The sequence below is a fragment of the Triplophysa rosa genome, linkage group LG24 (assembly GCF_024868665.1).
Source record: "Triplophysa rosa linkage group LG24, Trosa_1v2, whole genome shotgun sequence".
Taxonomy (NCBI): Eukaryota; Metazoa; Chordata; class Actinopteri; order Cypriniformes; family Nemacheilidae; genus Triplophysa; species Triplophysa rosa.
This window is the reverse complement of record NC_079913.1, coordinates 2111051-2133975: the sequence shown is the minus strand read 5'-3', so window position 1 is coordinate 2133975 and position 22925 is coordinate 2111051. Positions and strand designations below refer to the sequence as shown.

General features: G+C 40.8%; 1 protein-coding gene across 7 annotated transcripts in view; it reads right to left on the bottom strand.

Moving 5' to 3' along the window:
• Nucleotides 1–177: 177 nt before the first annotated feature.
• cald1a (caldesmon 1a) overlaps nt 178–22925 on the bottom strand; it is a 38358-nt gene continuing 15610 nt past the window's right edge. The window contains exons 2-18 of one of the 7 annotated variants that reach the window (XR_008961967.1): nt 21079–21175; nt 15206–15349; nt 12958–13294; nt 12834–12869; nt 12520–12756; nt 11565–11662; nt 10039–10309; nt 9090–9230; nt 7516–7559; nt 6494–6569; nt 6109–6246; nt 5886–5981; nt 4495–4588; nt 4272–4340; nt 3963–4000; nt 2778–2811; nt 178–1625 (exon numbers count right to left, since the gene is read on the bottom strand). Coding sequence is in view for 4 of the 7 variants with exons in the window: in XM_057324512.1 (XP_057180495.1) it covers nt 1612–1625; nt 2778–2811; nt 4272–4340; nt 5886–5981; nt 6109–6246; nt 6494–6569; nt 7516–7559; nt 9090–9230; nt 10039–10309; nt 11565–11662; nt 12520–12756; nt 12834–12869; nt 12958–13294; nt 15206–15349; nt 21079–21152 (1809 nt within the window). In the remaining 3 variants the exon portion in view is untranslated. Of the gene's footprint in view, nt 1626–2777; nt 2812–3962; nt 4001–4271; nt 4341–4494; nt 4589–5885; nt 5982–6108; nt 6247–6493; nt 6570–7515; nt 7560–9089; nt 9231–10038; nt 10310–11564; nt 11663–12519; nt 12757–12833; nt 12870–12957; nt 13295–15205; nt 15350–21078; nt 21176–22925 lie in introns of those variants that run through there. The other 6 variants (XR_008961969.1, XM_057324513.1, XM_057324512.1 and 3 more) reach the window with 6 other exon arrangements.

The following is a 22925-nucleotide window of genomic DNA, read 5'->3' as shown; positions in this document are numbered from 1 at the left end:
ACCGAGGAGAGAGAAACGGGGTCTTATCTCGAGCGTCCAGGCATCAGAGAGTTTCAAACAAACCCCAAAGCTCACCTAATACACTCCTGCCAGATCACGTGACACTGAAGCTCGGCTCTGATTGGCTGCTGGAACTGAGACTATTGTTAGATGAAGCAGGGCAGTCCAGAGGCATCACAGGGTTTTCATAGATCTCTTTATTGTGGTTGCTGAGACGTGATATATCGTTCAAACATTTGCTTTGTAGGAAAACGTCGGCTACAATTAGTGATAGTTTTAACAAGGTTACTGTAATTAAAGGAGGTGCGACTTGCATAGCGCTAATATGAAACAATACGTGCTAGGAAGACGAAACAAACATGATTGTCAGAAATAAAGAATATTTAAACATTGCGTCGGCAGAACTGAATATTCTTTGTCTGACAAAGGTGTCAGATACATGCGAAATGTTTGAATGACAACATTTACTAACAAATAACAAACAATGCTTTGCAAACTAGCACTACAGAAGTCATAGTAAAATGCAGAACTGTAGCAAAAATGTAGTATAGACCATACAAAAATTGATCATGAATTGGGCTTATTTACCCACTTTAAAAAGGCTTTTTTGCTTTGACCTTCAGACACAAATTCCTGCTGAAAACCAGCATGACCAGTAACAAACATGCAAACCAGCAAAAACCAACATAAAACATGTCAAACCATACTGGCCCAAACTGGGTTTTCCAACAGGGGTGGGATAAGTAACCAAAGTCTTAGTTGACGGTGCATCAATGCAAATTTAGTAAGTCAAATATTGTTGATTTAGGCCAAAGTGCACATTCCCTTTGTTCAGAGTTCTAAAAAACAGTTAAACTGTTAACACTAACATTAACACTTAGAAAGATGATCACAAACATCTTTAGAACAGTGTATCAAAGAGTAAAAAAGCATAAGATAATGTAATAATGATAATGGTAATGTTCTTTGCTGATTTTAAAGTTGCTTTGATATGATAAAATATCGAGAGCGGAAGCGAAGACACCATCATGTATCGAGCAGTAAAATATTAAGTAAATTACAAAAACGTACACTATGTGCTAACATATATTATTAAGACCATTTAAAACGTACAAAATACAGCTACTCTACGGGTGCTCATATTCTGTCTGAAACGGGCGAATACGAAATGTGACGCGAAGCTTCGCTTTAGTTATAAATTAGGTGAAAAGGGTGACTAAAAGACAAAAAACTATTTTGGAATGTTACGCCTTGTTCTTCCACACAAGGAATATTGGAATGTTTAGAGCTGGCTGCTATATATATACTATATTTATATGGTAAAATCTAAACAATAAAATTCATGCTGAATTTTCACAGCCTAAATTTCATCTCATAGGAAGTTCTGTGCAAAAGCACGACAATAAAGACATTATGGTGCAAGACGCTGGACTGTGAAAAGTGAACAAATATATACTTTTCTCTCTCTTTTATACTGTATCAACTCACATAGATATTCCTGGGCAGTATAAAATGCGTGCGTTTTTTTTGGTATTATTAAGTTTATAAAAAGTTTCAAAAAGGAATGTTGTGCATTCTCTTGGTCCCTGCCTCTCTTGGATCTTTGAAGGGTTAATGGCCCATTCCTGTAAAGAAAAAGAAGTCACAAAATTATGTCACGAATGTATGCTAGATTGTAATGTTGAGGTATTAATGTTATAATGTAAAGAAACATCTTATAGACTTTTTTAATACGGAAAATGTAAACAATGTTGGACCAACACTGGCCCAGAAGAACTTCCCGTTTCAGTTGTTTTTCACAGAATACAACAAACAGACCATTTACAACCAAATTGAAATGTGAAACGTATATAATTGAATCTTAAAGATATTCGTAAGATAAAAAAAGTTACAAAAATAAAATGGGAAGTGCTTCTGGTTTTTAAGTTCAACAGTGTTTCACTGTAGGTTTTGAAGGTCAGTGTTTCTGTGTTGCCTTGTAAATGTAAATAAAACATTCAGTAACTAGATTACATTTACATTTATTCAGTTAGCAGACGCTTTAATGCAAAGCAAGTTACAAATGTACCATTTTGTCTAATGCTAAACATTAGCTAAAGGTAAATCATTTTTTTTATTTTAAGGAAAATTTTCTAAGAGAATTGGCACTTATTAAAATGTTTGTGCACTTAAAGTGTGTATTCATGGCACACTAAGCATGAATCAGAGTCAATTGTCACCAATATTTGTTTATGACTTAAAACAAACGTAGATGTTCATCTCCGTATAACACATGAGCGTGCTAATCAGACGCCCATAACCCACAGTTGTGTGTGTGTGTGTGTGCGCGCGCGCGCGTGTGTGTGTGGCCATTCAAGGCATGCTCAGAAAATGACCCGTTGCCCATTACCCAAAAAACGTTAGCTATGCTTGAAGGCCACAGCGTCCCCCATCTAGAGGAACAAATGGTCTGCTATCAAAATAGAACACAATGCCAAAGAGGCATTTTAAAACACAGTGCCCAGGAAACAAAGAGCCTGCGGCGATGCTTTATCATTGGCAGCGCTCTCTGGCTGAACCACAAGCACAAAGCGAATGCGGATGCCTATATATTAAGCATTGACGCAATCGATGTTGACACCTGCCCTTCACAGCAGGACTTTATTTTGACCTCATTTGGATACACTTAAACTGTGCCTCATACCATGCTAAGTATATAGTATATTACTTCATTTACATTAGAAAATGAATAAATAATAACAATTTTGTTCAACTAAAGACAGGTTACCATCACTTACCGTTGGTGACGGATTTGGTCTCTTCTCTGCTCGGCTAGAAAAGCAAACAGAGATGCAAAGAGAAACACAGAATAACATTAACATAAAATTTCCTTTTTAACAACCACGCTCTTATTTTGTGCACATGTGCTCCAAACCCATCAGCAAAAGTTCTTGTGGCCGTCATGCCGCGTGTACAATAACACAAATATGCTTAGCGTGGCTTTCACATAGCACTCCTCCTCCAAATTGACATACAAAGCCCTTCATTCTTTCCAGCCCTCACCAAATAGCTCTGCTGGTTTGGGTAACATCGATGCGGTTACGACCGCAGATTTCCCTTCATTAGGCTTCATACGTCACCGTCCACCAGCCTTCAAAGGCATCTGGCCAAAACTGCAGTGTGTGGTTAACCACGGCCTTGGCCTGGTCTTGACACTCCAGTGACGGTCCAGAAGTAGATTCGATCGTGCCCCGCACCTCCGCCACAGCCAAAGAGAGAGGCACCAACTCTAAACGTGTGTTTGATCTGGGCCCGGTACCATTAGAATTAGAATTGGTTTCGTGAGTTGCATTGTGGGCCATGTTTGGTAAACTGGTTCCGTGTGCAACGTCCACGCCAGCATTAAAATAGAAACTCACAACAGACAGAGTCCTTGGTGAAGGGGTGATGGGAGAGAGTGAGAAAGAGAGAAGGTGAAACTGACCCTTTGCTATGCTACCTTGGCCACCGTTGCCATGTGCCATATTGTCAAACATGCTTATGCCCAAGTTCAATGCAACTCTATGGACGTTCTGTGTTTGGAGTGAGCAATAACCCCGGGGGTGGAGTTTACCAAGGGGGTGGAGCTTAGAAAGGGGTCAGAGCTTAGCAAAGAGTCAATGGGGTATATGCACACGGGACGATGACGTACTTCCGCTAAAATCTCAGCCAGCTAGGTCACTTCCGCTCTCATAGCACTAAGGGAATTTTCCAACAAGTGATAACGATGTGTTTAGTATGAAAACGTTCAAATTTTAGCGGAAGTACGTCATCGACCCGTGTGCATATACCCCATTAGCAGAGTAAGAGGTACTTCCTCCTTCCTGCTAACAACTTCCTGTTCTCGTGGCAGTGTGCAAGAATGAGGTCTTAAACTGCCTGGTGATAAATGCAAAAAGCGTGGATCAAACACGGCCATTCCTTTGTGATGAAGCAACATTTACCTCCTCACGTTGGTCAGATCTGTAGACAATTAGCAAGTCTTAAAATAAAAACACAGGCAACGTTATGGCAATGGTACTGTCCGACTGTCATTCAACGTGTTTGTTAGACTTTTTTGGAGGGAATACAATTATGACTTTAATCGTCTCCAAAGTTGGTCAAAAGGAATGTCTGCGAGATTCTCAAAATAACCACAGCCTGTTATTTGCACAAATAAGTGCTTTATAAATTCATACTCCAGGGACATGAAAAACGCTCTGGATAGAAATAAATAACTGAGAGAGTCGGCCGATTGGAAAGAATTCGGTTACCTTAGTAGCAGAGGAACCTTTGTTTTCCCATAGATTGCGCTTGCTGGTCACGTCACCGGGCTTCAGGTCCTGCAGGAGGGAGAAGAGGGTGTAATATCACACACCGGACGGCCCTGAACTACTGAACTCGCGTCACACAAATACACACACACGTTAATCCACGAGGAGGGACACACGGCAGAGAGTAGCATGCTCGGAGGGTAGAGATGTGTGAATAGCATACCTTATCTGAGGCAGAGCGAGAAAGAGCAGAAGAAAGGGAGAAGGAAGAAGCCCCGGGGGAAAAGAAGACGGACGTACCGAGAAGCAAAAAAAATCTAAATGTATAGGAGAAAGAAGGAAAAAGGTCAAGAGAGAGGAAAACATTTCATCACTTCATATCAGACCATAAACTATCGTTTTATATGTTGTATTAATTTAATAAACACTATCACATATCGATGCTGTCCTTCTGAAACCTTCTGAAATTCACAGTTTTTCAAGAAAAGTAGAAAACACTCTTAACAAGCACATTTGAAGACTTTTCAATGGTGAGATGCAAACAAAAATGTTTAATGAAAATAATGATTATGATAAAAAAATAAAAATCACAAAATATGGAGATACGATGTTTCAGAAGGACAGCAGCGATTTGTTATGTTTATGATAATTAAAGAACAGATAAAGATGATTTATCCATCTAATAAAAAAAGTGCAAGACTAGTTTGACTAAATAGACCAACAAACAAAATTTTGCTATTTATACTAATAGTTTTATTGTTTTAAGAATAGCAGGGTGAATATTGTTCACCGGCCTGCACACACGAGTTGGTTTGGGTTTTGCACTTAAACGACAGGTCAAAGGTCTGTCTGTGTTATGTTAAATGAGGTGTAACAGCTAACCCAGAGCAAAACTACCCCAGGATAAGAAACATTAACCATAAATGAACGCAGCATCACATTTTCACCGCGAGGTAAAATCGAAAAGATTGCAAATTCAACTATAACAACTACTTCTGACTGACAGGCAAATGAAATGTTAACATATAGACTATAACGAGCATAAATAACGCTACTCAAAGTCTATGAATACATCAAAACATTCATGAATTTATGACGGGCTTCTCTGATTTTGCAGACAGTGGTCGGTAGTTCTTGTGATCATATGCTCGATACTCTGAACTGTGTGTGACATGATTCATGACTACACAAACGTATGACATCATTCGAGAAAGCGCAGTGACTTCCCACGACCTCAGGGGTTTCCATAGCAAGGGTCCAACGCTAAACCAATACATTGGGAATTGGACCGTTCAGACTGTACACATATTAAGCTTGGTACTTTTTAAATATATTTTTAGCATCCATTCATACATTCCCGTTCGACCACAAGAGACCATTTTAAAACAACCATTCAGAGATGAAGGACTTCTGGCATGCTGTAATAGACAGGAAGCCATGTTCTAAATATTAATATTCAACTCAAAACCTTTATGTCAAACATCAAATTTATTTTTTAGCAATTTGCGGTTTTATTTTGGGTCATTGGCACTTGCACTAGATGGCGCCAGACAACACGTTACGACTCGATGTGCAGACTTGACTCAAACAGGACACACAGGTGCGAGGGCTTACCGCGGGTCTTCCTCCTGATGTCTTGCCCGTCTCTGGTGTTTTGTTCAACCAATCGTTGATCCGCCCAGCCACGCCCACTTTTATCACAGCTGCATCCTGTACAGGGCGGGAGAGAACACTCCCTTTAAGGTCAAAGTTCAGCATTCAAGGTTTGACAGGAAACGATCCTAGAGGAAGAGGGGTTTCCCTCCTCCGCCCACCGCGAGGAATGAACGTTCCAAACCTTGTTGGTGGATGCCGGGCCCCCGCCAGAGGCGAAGACATTCCCCTTCTCCCACATGCTCTTAATGTTACGGATACCGTCCGTCACCATAGGAAGATCTATGGCAGCTGATCGGGGAGATTTCACCTCTTGGTTGCTCTGAACAGAGAACGCAAAAGAGAGGGAATAATTCGTTCCAGTTCTGTAATTTCGGAAACACAAATTACTGGAGATCTTAACATCGATATGGTTTAATTCTAGTCTAGTCTACACAAGCACGTATTCAAAGAGAGCAAAGCAGAGACGATGCAATGCTCTATTCAGGTATCCTGTATTTAGTCTGCGATTTATCTTTCGCTTGAATTTGAGAGACGTTTGGAAAGAAGATAATGTTACAAGGACTCACCTGCACTGCGGTGGTGTACTGCTCTAATCTGTTATCAATCTTAGACACCACAGGAGTGTGAGACGCCTTCACCGAGCTGACACACACACACACACACACACACACACAAAGACACAGGTAAATCCATGCTGGTATTTATGATACATATGAATCAAACATGACATTACAAATCAATATGAATCAATTTGTCTAGATAATTAAGATAGGACCCTGAAAATAAAAACATGTTTTTTCTCAGTGCATAGGAAACGACAAACAAATAATGTTTTCTTAACTTTTGCAATAACTTTGATGGATGCATAAAAAGTGGATGTATACATTTTCTCAATTTATTTTATATCATTATATATAATTAATCATTATATTTATGTATTATTTATTCAAGATAAACGCGTTGTTTAAAAAAATAAAAAATGTTGTTTTTCACCCACGACTTTCCTTTTTTAGCATATTGTTTTGCAAAAAGGCATATTTTTCTTTACTGTTTGATATGAATATCGTGATTTAAATGACAGATTGTAAACATATGTCAAGGTTGCTGGTGGGATAAAGTAAACGTGTCAAATATTTTAACATTCAATTTTACGGCTTTACGTGGGTCCAAATGACCTGCAAATACAGATCATTTCTTTATCATTTGCTTCAATTAAAGTAATGTATTTTGGTTTTCTGAACTTCTGTTTTAACTTTGATGGATGCATAAAAGGTGGAGGTATTGTATAAAGTTCACACAGGTGTCAAAGTAATGACAGGCGTAGTTTATTAAATTAACTAAGGACATAAAGTAACTTCTAAAAATATTGCCATCATTTACACATCTAGCACATTTCTTGTTGTAAAAATGTTTGTTTAGCATGAATCTTTTATAAACAATGCTACTTGGTTTGATATTTTATGTTGTAATGCACCTACATCTATAACTTTTTGGGGCCATTGTGGCAAGACGTGTCACGTTTTTGGAAAACCTAAGATGCCAAATGAAGAAAAAAAAGGAATAAGGGAATAAAAGAACAAGCATTCACCTTCTCTGTGCTGATCTGTTGAGGAACTCTGCTCTTTCACCGATCTGTGAAGAGACATCATGCAATGAACAGATTTAAGAAAGGTCACCGCTTCGGTCATGTGGAACACACACACACACACACACACACACACACACACACACACACACACACACACACAGATGCGAGTTGTCTGTCGGGACGGCTATTCTGATGGGCACAAGACTAGCCTGTTCCTTTCAGTATGCAACTGTCACAGGGCCAGGAAAAGCAAGGACCCTCGACGGCCCCCCCTCTATGGGAACCGCGGCCCGTGTTTATGACATATGATGACGGGGCTGGGGGGAGGGACGTGTTCCCGTGAAGCAACAAGCAAAATCATGAGGACAAACACATACACGCCCCAAAGCTATCGGCAAAAGAAAGTCCACTTCCCCCCTCAACCAAATGTAGAGTTCCTAAAAAAGACCTCAGCAGGAAATTCCCCATTCTCAGGCGCGTTTGAAACGGGCCGTGTTAGAATGCAGTTACAGTAATCCTATTAGTCTAATGGTCTTCCTGCGTCCCCCCAGAGGTCACGTCTCGAAGAGAGAAGCTCGCCTTTATCTCGCAAAAACACCACCACGCCATTTTGTGTTTGTGCGGATTCCGGAGGAAAGAGTCGTCTGACAGCGGGAAACTGCTATTCAAAGCATGCAAAGATAAGAGAATCATTTAGGAAGGAGATTAACGTCATCACGTTAGGCAAAATGCAACAAAATTAACGCAATGATGTAAATCGTCAAAAACACCACACGACATGCAATACATACAGTGTACAAGATGACAAAGCACATCTGCGCATGAATCATCTGTATATGGAGTATAAAGTGAAAGTTTAGATATACCCACAAAAGATCTCACTTTTTTTATGAAAACCTTATTATGGTAACCACAGTTTCTGTCGAACCACAATATTTAACATTAAATGTCACTTAAATAAATTTATACGAGGTCCATTAAAGCCATGGCCTATTGGTTGTTCGGCACCTGTGTTTAATGTTTATGCGATGCGATTCATTGTTGTTTACAATTCATATTTATTATTTATATTAATTAATACTTTTTCTTTTTATTCATTATATTTAATTAAACAAAAGGTGTTGTTTTTCAAGACTTCTTAATAAATTGTTTAAAAAACAAATTGCTTGACATGTATTGATTTAAATATCATGATATAAACAACAAACGAAACGTATGATGTCAAGGTTTCTAAACTATTTAAAAAAATATTTTCACAAATTTTTTATAGCTTTATGTATTTATGTATGTATTTATGTATTCTTACTTATTCTTTATAACTTACTAGCGAATACAGATGTCAAAGACTGAACTGTTATTTTAACTTTCAGAATCATCATCAATTGCTCAATTAAACGTATGGCATTTTGGCGAAAACGTTGTTATTTGTCGTTTTAAACTTCACAAATGCACAGTCATCACATTGTTCTCCTTGTTACGTTCAAGAGATAATGCAGATAACTGCTTCATCACGAGTTCTCGGCGTTCCCATGAGTCAGCTGATGGCGGGGTTGATTGACAGCTCCGTTTCTAACCTTCAGCGATGATCCTCTGGGGCTGACGCATTTGAAAGGCTTCTTGGCCTCTCCGTCCACCGAATCCTCCACCTTCTGCCTCCTCTCGGCCGCCTCGGCTCTCCGCTTCTCGATCTCCTCCTTCATGCGTCTCTTCTCCTCCTGCAGGACAAAACAAACGGTCACCATCACACCGACTCGCTTACTGTAAACAGCATCAACCAAACCACAGGCGTGAAGGCAATCGCACACGGACCGATTTGGGATCTGCGTGTCCCAGACAATATAAGACAATGTCCTTCCTTCAATAAACAAGGATAATAATGTGAAAAATAAACGACACAATCTAGACCGTATCTCTCTATGTCACTCCGTGGATGCATAACATTAGTGAACCGGCAGCCGCCCGCCTTCCTCAGCAGCTGGGGATTCACAAAGAAGCCTTTTTATTTACGACGGGGTTTTTTTTGGCACGGCCCGCCGGCATCGGAGCGGGGGTCTCTAATCTCCAATTAGTCCTTTTTCATTTACTGCCTCTTTTCATTAGCAACAAGGAGCGCATTTGCATTACAATGCTGAGCGCAGGACCTGTGGCCGTGTTTCTCTCACGGGGCTATGAAACTCGTGTCAAATTCACGCCGCGTGCTGTCGTGGAGGTCTGTAAATATACGTCATGTGAATGCAGATGAATTATGACAGCGTTTCGTGATTGTGAATACACAGAAGGTATGTGTGTGTGGCGGATCACCGACACCATGGCCACGGGTTTTCTTGAGGGCGGTGACCAATATCACATTACTGTTAAATGGACACCTTTGGAAGCCTGTATCCTTTAAGTCCAAAAAGGTTTAGACGTAGTGAAGAGCACGAGCACAGATAGAAATGTGAACAGATCACCACAAGAAAAAAACGCCATTTAGCCAGTGAAACATTTACCAGGAAACGGTTCACTGACACTCATCAAACACACCTCGTCTTTGGCTTTCCTCTCGGCCTCCTCCTGCTTCCTCCTCCGCTCCTCCTCTTCCAGCACCTTCCTCCTCTCCTCCCTCTTCCTCTTCAGCTCCTCCAGCTCCACTTCGGCCTCCTGCTGCTTCTGCCTCATCTTCTCGAACTCCTCGCTCTCCATCTCATCTCGCCTCCTCTTCAGCTCCTCCAGCTTTCTCTCGGCCTCCAGGCGAGCGTCCTCGCCGTCCGCCTCATCCGTCTCGGGTGCCTCGGTAGAACGCAGGCTGCCTCGGCTGTCACGCGCACAAACAAACAAACAAAGCGCATGCCAGAATGCCTTTGTTTAGGGAAAGGTTAAGAGGGTCATATATGTGATGTTTGCGTGTAAGGAGAACATAAGCTATTCACACAGAATGTTGGTGAATCAGCACGCTACTGTCTAAGGTGACACGGTCTCCGGTTACAGCTGAGCAAAGCCCGTAGGACTCTGGGATCAGGTGACCACGAGCATATACTTCACAAAACTTTGCCCTGTTTTCTAGATGTCAATAGATGAACTCGCGTTTGGCAATTACATTTGAGACAAAACAGGTCTTGTGGCTTTGTTTGTTTTGGAAAAAAACAACATTTTCACTTGGAAAAATACAGATGTTTTTAACACAAACATTTCATTTTATGCATTTTATTCTCCTTATATTTATAAAGATGATCTACTGCTACACTTAAAATCACCTGTCTTTAATGAATCAATGCTTTATATAGATTAAAATATATAAATATCATATAGTAATTATTTATTGATTATAAAACAAACCAAAAATAGATTGTAATAAAAAAATCATACACATATATATATATATTATTTTATTAAGTAATTTGTTTGTTTATTAATTAAATGTATATACTGTATGTATCAATTTAAGTTCTTTATTAATAATCTATCTATCTATCTATCTATCTATCTATCTATCTATCAATTCATTTGTTTGTTTGTTTATTAATTAAATGTATATACTGTATGTATCAATTTAAGTTCTTTATTTATTAATAATCTATATCTATTAATAATCTATCTATCTATCTATCTATCTATCTATCTATCTATCTATCTATCTATCTATCTATCTATCTATCTATCTATCTATCTATCTATCTATCTATCTATTTGTTTGTTTATTAATTAAATGTATATATATCAATTTAATTTCTTAACAGATTTACCTCCCTCTCCCTGTATATATTTATTATTGCCAAATTTATTATTATATTGTTTATTAGTTTGTTGGGCATCAAGAATCACTCATACATCCTCCACATTTTCTAAAACATGTTACAAACAGGCAAACAAAGTTGTGTGAAACTATTTTGTTCAGTCCAACGTTCTCCCCAAACAGACGATTTGTTCTCACGCCGTTTTAACAACTTCCTGCACATTCTCACACTGTGATTTTCAGATTCACCCTCTGATAAGGAAATCTCCAAATTGTTTGGAATAAGAAAGCCTGGACAATCTCAACACAATTATTAAGCATTTACATCGGCACTGACCTGAAGGTCCTCTCTGCTTTCTTGTGTTTGGGAGGGCTCTCATCACACATCGCTCCATTTGGCTGTTTGTTCTTCCTCATCACGTCTTCATCCTCCATCTACACACACATAAAAACAACTGAGTGATGTGCTGTACATGCGTGTGTGTGTGAGAGAGAGAGAATGTGCGCAATAGAAATGGTTTTGGAAGAACATAATGTTCAATAAAGGAACTGCTGGGTGCGACTGGCTCACTCCGTGGATACATAATAAAAAGAAAGAGCGAGGAGTATTCATGTGTCATTCACAGGAAACGGTGCGAGAACATTTCAGGAAAACCTCTTATATTTGATTTGATCTGAACACTGCTAGAATTTGACCAAATCCCAAAGAACCAGGGCAGCAACCAACATACAAGAAATCACAGGTTTCCTGAGAATGACCGACCGTCCCACATGCACAAACACACAACATCAGCTCCACACGGTTGTGCAGCAGGCAGTGACACACAATGTGTAACCACAGATCAGATCGGCATCCCGTCATTGCTTTCATGTGAAATTTTCTGCAGTCAGACGAAAAACGCTGGTGAAACCACAACACGCTGTGCTCAAACCCATGCCTGGATACATTTAAGATTTTGGGGTGAACATATTACACGCCTGTATTTTTAAATAAGAAAAGTATGAAACGACTGTATCCAAAACTTTTAAAGACACTATGAAATGGTTTCATGATTGCAATTTTATTTCCCACGTTGTCAAATTTCCCTTTAAAACAGAAACATGTGCCTTTCTTTAAAAACGTTTCTGTCACACATTGACTTTATTCATTGCCTTGAGTTGTTCTTGTAAATAAACAAACGATTGATTTTAATTCCACAGGGCCTTTAAGAATGATCGGTTGTTTTTATTTTTCACCCCAAATCCAAACCATCCATCCTTACACAGTCCCGTGCACAATTTCAGCCTCTTACCAAAACCTCATCATTCTCAGCAAGCTCCGTCTCTTCTTTCTCAAAGCTTTCGGCCTCTCTCGCCTCATCCAATCCATTCTCCGTCAACCCCTCTCTCTCAACCTCTCTCTTTTCCTCCCGTACATCCGCAGTGCCATTTTCTGACTCCGTCTCCAAAACAACCGCAGAATCATCTGCCACTTCATTTAAAATCACCTCATTTTCTCGGGAATAAGAAGGCAAGCCGCTCTGCTCGCCCTAGAAATGGAATGCAGTCGCATGCTTTAATGTGTCGAAAGAGGAAAAGAAGCCCTTCTCCCATCTCCTTACTATACCTCATCAGCTAGTTTAGAAGTTTCCTCGACGGATTCCTACATGTGAACAAAGTTAAATGACATAATCTCTGTTTAGTGCTGAGGATTTGCGTTTATTAACTATAAAAAAAAAACGTGAACACACCTGTCCCCTCAGGTAAGACCTCCGAGGCTTTTCCACTACGACCTCCTCTCTTTCCTCTCTAGGAATGTCCTCCTCTTTCTCCGCCTCCTTGCTGTTCACCTCCTCCTCAGCCTCATAGCTCCGCCCATGCTGCAGGCCGCCGCCGCTCTCCTCCAGACCGTAGTGAGAGGTTTGGCTCTCTATCTCTCTCTGTCTGTCCAGCGCCTCCATCATTCTCCTCTGCCTGCGCTCCTCTCTCTTTGCCAGACGCTCCTGCAGGGCCTGCTCCTCCTCGTCCTCGTCTTCCGGTCGGCTGGAGGTCACCACGGAGGAGGACACGGTCTCGGTCACTGTCACGCTGGGAGAAAAGAGAACAGAAGAAGTTAAAAACATCTAGCAGACATGATGGTGCACTAAATGGGAAGTTTGATACTGATGGAAATTGTTTTTCCGCTGCTGTGGTCAACTTTAGGGTCACCAAACCAGATCAACAAAAACAATAGAACTCACAACTAAAAACTCACAATAAAATAATAGGTAAAATACCTAAATTCACACACACACACACACGCACACACGCACACACGCACGCACGCACGCACGCACGCACGCACGCACGCACGCACGCACGCACGCACGCACGCACGCACGCACGCACGCACACACACACACACACACACATATATATATATACAGTATGCAAAAAAAACTGAAATGTGAGTTGGCTAAGAGGTCAAAGATCCGGGCTGGTAATCGATAGGCTGTTGGTTCAAGCTCCACAAGAGACAATCCATCAAAATGTCGCTGCACTGCAGAATCTCCAAAACCTCTACTTATAAGAAACTAAAATAATATAATTTTTAAATGATTATACACTGTATTGTCAAAGATGATAGGCCGTTTTAAATATTTTTCAAGGGTTAAAGTCGACACGAAGCGGAAGCTGCGATAGTGTTTTCTTCCAAATTACGATTCGTGTTTGAGTGAAACGGCTTCTTGAATGAGGAAAAATGACTTGATTTTAATCTTTGGGAATTTATTGGACTGTTGGAAGGTAGAAGCCTGGCCCTCAGGCCGAGACATACGTCATGTAGAGATGTAGCTTCTGATTTCGATTAAAGATTATGAGGGCGCATGAATAAAAAAACGATCTATAATAAACACTGCAATATTACATGAATAAAAAGAATAAATTAATTTTGATTTCATGGTGACTTCAAACATTTGCACCAATAAATAACAAGAAACAAACATAAAAACTCACAAACAAACCTGAAGGTCGAACAATAGTAATGATTTATGAAATAAAAAAGGGAGGTTTCGCCCGACAGTGATAGGACTTCATAACCAGTGGGCACTAGGACGTTGGACGCTCAGCCCATCTGCCATGCGCCTGACACTGAAGGTTAATATAGTCTGACGGCACCGCTTGGCAAACGTTTACTCTACATCAGCTCATTTGACAATAGATGGAGCTGTGTCTGCTCACACATCAGGAACAATTCTGCTCTTGTCTGTCCGTCTTCAGTGTCCATTCACAGCACAAAGACTCAGTGTCTGTCCAGAGCTTCCGCTACCATGACCCGATACAGGAAGTTATTCATCAGCGCCGCCCACCAGAGGAAGACGCACGACTCCCACCAAGGTTTAGTCTCTGATGTGAAAGCGGGTGTGATAGTTTTGAGCATTATACTGTATACTGTAAAGGCGTTATGAAAATTCAAGAGTTTCACATTCACACTATGAAACACAGATACACACATGAAAGATCTTTAATCATTTCACTTCTGAAGAACACAAAAGAAGATATTTCAAAGAATGTTTGTAGCCAAAACAACCCTGTCGCCCACTGACTTCCATTGTATGGACACAAAACCACAGAGACATTTCTCTAAATATCTCCTTTGTGTTCCACAGAAGAAAGCGTCCGCATACAGGTTTTAAGTCACATGAGGGTGAAGAAATTACTTTTTTTTACATAAACGCCTAAACGAGGTCAGATGATGTCACTTCCTGTGAAGCACAGATGATGTACTTTGAAAACATTCACGTTGTGATAACGCTGATCAGGTTTTGAACAAACTGGCCATGCCAGCTGGAGTGTCAAATATCAATACTAAAGAAGTTCTCGCACATTTTTCTTCAAGTTGGTACTAATAATAGTATATCGGTGCCAATAACCTCAAAACCACTATTATATTAGAAACATGTTCAAATAAAATCACGTTCAGCGGTCTACAACAGACATCTAACAGATTGTGTGCGTCACCTGTGGCTGTTGTTGAGCTCCGTTTTGTCAGGCTGGTACGGCACATCCTCGCTCTCTTTACTGCGGAGTCTCTCCTGTCGTGCTCTCCTCCGGCGCTCACGGGCGGCCTCCTCCTCATCCTCCTCGCTCCTTCGGTTCGCCATCCTGAAAACACAGACACACGCTGTTACTCCGCAGGAGACGGCAAGACTCAGGGCTCATGTCACTCTGGCAGACGGGATGTTTTTCATCGTCACAGCTGCTACTGCTGGAGATGAACTTTCCCTGCCTGTCAGCTGTGTGCGGTTGTGTCTGTCTGTGTGTGATTGTGTGTGTGTGTGTGTGTGTGTGTGTGTGTGTGCGTGTGTGAGGTTTGGCAGATGATGAAGGCCCTTGACGTTCAGTCTACACGACTTGTGAGTAACTTAAGGTTTCCAGATCTTTCCGACACATTTTCTGAGATTCTCCAAGTGTCTCCTGCTGAAGCTCCGTTCACTTTTCACACTTGACGTATTTACACTTTAAGAACATAAAATATATCCATATGATACAAAAATCTTTGCAGCAATTGAGCATCCCTTCCCGCCACCAACTATGATAAACTAAATTCGCAACAAATATTGATTTATTATAGAAACTGTTTGATGCAGATTGCCAAGATGACTTCAATGTTATTGTTCTCATTAGAGTCTCATTTTCTAACAAGAATCATCATTGAGAACAATGAGAATCACAAACTCAACAGTAAAACATCCAGATGCGTTACGATAATGAGAACAGGGCGAGGAAATGTACGTAGTTGTTAATCCTGGTTAATTTGGCACAATATAATTTCTTTTGAAATATGACGCAGACACAGCGAACTTGTTGTGAAGCTGTACGTGAGATCAGAGAGAAGCAGATTTTCCTGTATGTACTGCGATCAGGAATGTGTTGAACGCCCATGCAAAACCTTGGGGAGAGTGATGTGATATATAGAGAATTCTGGAGCGCTTGCAGAATCTGATCTTTTACTCTGTCTTTACAAATCCAATTTTCAAAGTCAATATATTTTCTTGACTATTTTCACTTTTCATTATTACCCTCGAGAGTTCTCTGTGCACACCCTCTTCATGTGTGACACAGCGCTTCACTGCGCTCACACACAAGCTGTAGATTTGTTGCTGGTCTAATAGTTTGTACCGCACGACTTCAATTTCAACAGCGTTACATTATGACAGGATCAAAAAACAATGCGTTTAAAATATTAAAATGCAACAATTTATTTTAAACAGGCTGAAATGACTTTCAGAAAGTGATATTGGGATTGCTCTGAAGGGTTGTGTAAAGGTTGTGAAAGCGTTCCTGCAACGTCTTTTAGGACTATGGACGAACCTTGTTATTTATAGCACATTTAAAATCGAATGATTAAGGACAATTCAAGGTCTTGTGATGCGAGACATCAAAATTCACAAGGTGGATTGGCGATTCTGCCTTAATTTTGCCTTTACATTCTGCTCCATAACCATAAAAAAGTATTTCTACAAAAATAGAAAAAACATTTATAGGGATTTAGAATCTCCACTTTAAAGGCAATGCTGTAACAGCATCCCACCTCCTGGCGTTTTTAATACCTGTAGCCATGACTTAAATCCAGACCCCAGCCAAACAAGTTTCCATATGGAGCACGTCTCACAGGCGAGCGTAACATTAATTGTTTTATAGCGTGTGCAGTTAGCGCTACGCAGCGAGCAACACATTTTATTGCATTCATAAACTCTATAAATAAAGCCATGGTTACAGTGTGGGAAATTACACTGATAGAGTTAATGTTGCAGCTAATTCGCTCACGCAATAATAACACAGATGACAAAACGCAGAGCGGATTACGACAAATCCAGCTGACAAACATCCAGACTGTAACGCCGGACGTATCCCAGCGATTTTCATTTCGTCCAAACATTTAATAAATGTCAATGAAAACATGGTGCACGGGACCAAAGCACAAGAGAGCACTCGCAGACACTACACTAGAGTTTGGAGAACGAATAAGAACAGATGGAGAGAGAGAGAGATTCTGCCAAATAACTGTTTTGTTCCCACGCTCGCTTCACTATCTTCATCTTAACCCCACACTTCTCTTCAACTTCCCAGATCTGTCCAAATGCTCCCGCCGTTCACCTGTCCGTACGATAGAAACATCACAAATGAGATGTCTGTAAAGTTTGCTCGTTTCTCCAAGACATCAATGAGATTACATGGAAAGCTCTTTTCAGATATTTCTTTAACTTCATACGTATTTATTAAAAAATGAGAAAATTAAGCATTTTCGGTTGAAACAATCCGGCACGGGATAATTTAAACCTAGTGGTTGGGTGTGACAATTTTTCAAGTCTTATTCGCCTATATATCTGTTAACAATTGTCTCGTTTTTGTCTATTTCCTAGCGAGAGAGCGAGAGAGAGAGCGAGAGAGAGCGAGAGAGAGCGAGAGAGAGAGAGAGAGAGAGAGAGAGAGAGAGAGAGAGAGAGAGAGAGAGAGAGAGAGAGAGAGAGAGAGAGAGCAAGAGAGAGGAGAGAGGGAGAGAGAGAGAGAGAGTGAGGAGAAGAGAGTGAGAGCGCGAGAGAGAGGGGAGAGAGCGAGTAAGAGAGAGAGCGAGAGAGAGGAGAGAGCGAAGAGAGCGGAGAGCGAGAGAGGAGAGAGCGAGAGAGAGAGAGGCGAGAGAGCGAGAGAGCGAGAGAGCGAGAGCTGGAGGAGAGAGCGAAGCTGAAAGAGAGAGAGAGCGAGAGAGAGGGAGAGAGAGGCGAGAGAGAGCGAGAGGAGAGAGCGAGAGAGGCGAGAGAGAGAGAGAGGGAGAGGAGAGAGAGAGAGAGAGAGAGAGAGAGAGAGAGGAGAGGAGAGGAGAGAGATCGAGAGAGAGAGGAGGAGAGAGGAGAGAGAGAGAGAGACGAAGAGAGAGAGAAGAGAGAGAGAGAGAGAGAGAGAGAGAGAGAGAGAGAGAGAGAGAGAGAGAGAGAGAGAGAGAGAGAGAGAGAGCATGGGTGTTATTTCCTCAGATCTTCCTGGCCTCTCATGGGAACAGCGCAGATGTGTGATGCCAAGATGGCCACCGCTCGACAGAGCAGAACAAGACCCTATATAAAAAACGGTCTTAACTATAAGTGCTAGAGATATTAACCAATAAGCGCAGAGCTGGATAGAAACGGCAGGTTTTGGTAATCATCACTCAGAGCATTCCTCACCGAGCCAGCAGTCAAAACATTCCCGTGTGTGCATGTGAAGTAGTGACTTATCTAGAAAGGCCACTACAGTCACACGGGGTGTGTGTGTGCGTTTATGCACGTGTAAGTTTGTCTGTGTAAAGACATGAACTCTTCAGAGCTAACTAAATGCAAAACAGATTTCTGATCTCCGTGCAGCCTGGTTTCCCACTGAAGCTAAGCAGTGTTGAGTCTGGCCAATACCTGGATGGGAGACCTTCAGTGAATCCTGTAGGGGGCTAACTGGTTTTTATAGCTATTAGTCTTTATATTATTTTACATGCTTGCCAAGACAAGAAACATCATGTCTTTCCAAACCTGTATGACTTTCTTTCTTCAGCAGAGCACAAAAGATATTTTGAAGAACCTTGGTAACCAAACAACATGAGACCCCATTGACTTCCAATGTATGAAACACAAAATCACAGAGCCATTTCTCAAAATGTCTTTAGTGTTCCACTAGAGAAAGAGTCATTGAGGTTTTCAATGACATAAGAAAATGATGACAAAATGGGTGAACTATCCCAAAAAACTATACCTATAAAACATAAAGGAGGCAGCAAATCATATCAGAGGTATCAGATCTGTACGGTCCATGACACCACCTAAAAGCTCTTTCACACTTCATCAGAACCAAATATCTCTCGCTCGCTCGCACGCACATATTCCTTCCTTTTTACTCCTGTCATTTCTACCCATTCAAATGTTGGCACATCTTTCAGAGGAAAGAGCTGGCGCACGTCAAGCCATCATCGCCTGATAGAAATGCAATGCCAAGCCTCATGCACGCGTGTTATCAGACTTTCTTTCCACGTCAGAGCCGTGCCAACATCTGCCCGCCCTGTTCTCACTCAGTAGATACAGAAGGGAAGTGGAGCACCTCAAATCTTCGCGAGTAAACACTTTTAACGTACAGCTATTTGGCAGGACGACAGCGTTTATCGCTCCTACCCGACAAGCGTGCCTGCGCTACGTTTCACGGTCGCATTGGGATGGCGGCCGAATGGACTGGGCCAGCGACATGTGCTTTTGACTAGGTCAATTACGGGCAAAGAGTAAATATTGATTGTTACAGCATCTTTGCAAAATGGAAGCAATTTAATAGCACGATTTAATCTTTTATCAATCACACGAGCGGCCTGAGAGGAGCAGGCCAAATTGAAACGACTCCACAAGAACATAAACACAGGAGTCAAGTTGAACGAGTTGCATTTCTAATCTTTTGTTGCATACGTAGCTTGCGGCCAAATGCAATACTTGGCATGAGGCACACAGTTCCACCCTTACAGAGGTTTACAACGTATAGCCAAAAACCGCATTTGTTTTATGACGTGCTGTAAAATATAATGGGTTCTAATCGATGCATCATTCATAAGCATCCGTCTTCCACCCTGCGATTATATATCCCATATATCTTAAAAGATGTCAAAGCGTTTTATGGACACATGCTTTGAGGAAACAGGAAGGTTGTAGTAGACGTGAACCTGACACTCGGTTCGCACATTATGTACTTTGTAAAAATGGCCAAATTTTAGAGCCTGTGATGATAGAAATAAAAAACTAGATTTATATTACGCTAACCCAGCTAGGGAAAATTAACAAAAAAAATGTTTTCCTGATTGTACAGAAGCTTTGGGCACTTGTGAACAGGCCAGACTGGGAAACCATTTAAACCAGCGTAAACCAGACCATCGAACCACCAAGGTAATAAGCTATAGTTGCATGTTTATAAGTCATTACCCATAATTCTTTTTGACGGGCCATAAATTTGCATGAAACAGCTGTTAGCAAAATGCACAGAGCTCAAAGGAAGTCAGTGCGCTCCGATGCAAAATGGATCTTTGGATCAGCGGTTCCAGTGTTTATGGGAGTGTCACATTTCCTTAAATGGTCAAAAGCCTCGCAAATGTGTCAATCCTTGAACGTTTAATATTGTATTCCTGCTTTTAATAGTGAATTCCATCATCGCACAGACGACAAAGAGGGTGATAAAATCAGACATCAGGCAACAAAACCGTATCTACAGTATATACAACTTCAGTATCCCACAACACAGCATATTTTTCTGACAAACTGACTTGTCAATACCATATCTTTGCTAGAGGAATAATCTTTTCCAAAAATTATTTTGTGCTATTACATTATTTTGATAATCTTAAAGGGACAGTTCACCCAAAAATGAAAATTCTGTCATGATTTACTCACCCTCGAGGTTTGACAACCATGGTAGAAAAATTAACACTGGTAGTCAAAGGTGTCGCAGAACTGTTTGCTTTCCAACATTCTTCCAAATATCTTTCTCTGTGTTTACCAGAAAAAAGACATTTATACAGATTTGGAACAACTCGAGGGCGAGTAAACGTTGACCGCATTTTTATTTTTGGGTGTACTGTCCCTTTAAGGTTTACACCAAGAACGATAACTATGAAGATAATTATAAAGTTTTAAAGACTGAATAGTGTAACAATAATAACTGCAACAATTGTAACAATAACGACACCTGATTAATGAAAAACACTGACAGCCAATCAGAATCCATCAAATTTAAAGGGCTCACGCATTTAAAATTGTAAAACTGTAGCACACAAGGCCTTTATTACAGTCCAAAATATTTGTGAATCTGAATAGTATATGCAAGAGTGTTCAAAACGTTACCTCTCTGCCTCTAGACGCATCTCCTCGCGCTTCTGTCTCCTGAGCTCCCGGCGCCGTTCGAAATCATCATCCATGCTTCAGTCCTGAGAGCGTGACCCTGAAAAATATACCATATCTCTCCTTTAGTCTCACGCATGAATCTTACACAAACTCACGAAATATTCCCTCTACACGGCATGGTGCATATTACGGAATATGGTTCTGAACGTCTGGATTCCACAGCAGCTGTGTGTATTTGGTTAACCTTTTCACACACAAAAAAATCACGCATTCCCATATGCAAGACGTTTACAGCCATTCTTTTCTCAGCCCGACATCAAACAGATCAGAAGTTTGTTTTCATAATACCACTTAAAATGGAAATTGTGGGGGAGAGAGAGCGAGCGAGGATAGGATTTTAACACAGGATGTCCACTCAGTCAGTCGAGCAGAAAGAGTCTCACTAAATATACTGCGGACTACATAGTTGAGAAAGAGGGCCCACCCAGGAGATATAGAGCTGTTGTCATTAATCTCGGCCCTGTGATGCTATAGACGTTTGGACACCGACGTAACTTAACCATACTGATGATAACCTCTTGAACAGTCTATTGTGAACCATGGCAGAATTTCTCTTTTCTCAATAATAACAACTACTAATGGGAATCGTAAGGAATTGACCAATTCTGATTTATTCTGAAATGCAAGGAAGCATTGTATAAATGTATTTTATGGGTACTTTCATACATCAGCAGAATAAAGTAGATGTTCAAGAAAGTCACGAAAAAACCTTAAAAAGCCTCAGTCGAGGTAGATGGCATCTGTCATTTTTTGTACATTTTGCATCGCCACGTGATGTTTTTCTCTTTGCTCGCTTTTATCTCCGTTATCTTTCCAAAGAAATTGCATGTGACGAAAACTGACGTAACGGAAGATTCTGTCTATATTAAACAGACTGATTCCCCACAGCCACATTTTTATTTGCAAAAACAAACTAAAAAGTTTATTTACAAAGTTTTCTAACGTTTGTAACGTTACTTCTTAAAAAATAGATTGAAAACGACATTTTGATTCCCAGCACAAAGTGTATTTCAGTATGTTTCTCTTTCTGCAGCTGTAGCTACTCCAAACGGCCAAATCCGGCCTTTTCCCATCCAATTTTTTCACCCTCCCTCCTTTTCCGTTTCTCTCCCTACCATTATAGTGCAACCGTCAATCACAGCAGCTTTAGCTCCTCCCTCTCTCCCGTTTCTAAACTGTCCCTCTCTTCACCCTTTTCCCGACTCCTAATTATTCTCATTCCAGTGTTTTTCTCCCCACATCATTCCCTCCCTCTCTCTTCTGCTTATGCCGTTGTCGCTGGTTAGTTTTGTTCTGCAACACTTCTGACAGCATTGTTCGAGAAGCGACTCTGATGAATGTTCAACTACAGCCACACTACTAAAAACTACAGATAATATCATTCATTTTTATAAACATTAATTTTTATCTGGCATCTTAAATAAAGTGACAGTACCTAAACACAACCATTATAAATAAAATGTCATTGCTAAATGGTCTAAACCATATAACTACTGTACATGGCTATAAAAAGAGACAAAATAAAGATATAAAAACATTGGTGTGGTGTTAGAGTGTTAGTTTACACAAAGTATGTGAAAGAATATGAGGCGCAGAAGGTCTTGGTGCTCTGACACAGAAGAACAGGAAACACCTTGAGCCCTCCTCCATATTCAAATGAGAGAGAGAGAGAGAGAGAGCGAGAGAGAGAGAGAGAGAGCGAGAGAGAGAGCGAGAGAGAGAGAGAGAGAGAGAGCGAGAGAGAGAGAGCGAAGAGAGAGCGAGGAGAGGAGAGAAGAGCGGAAAGA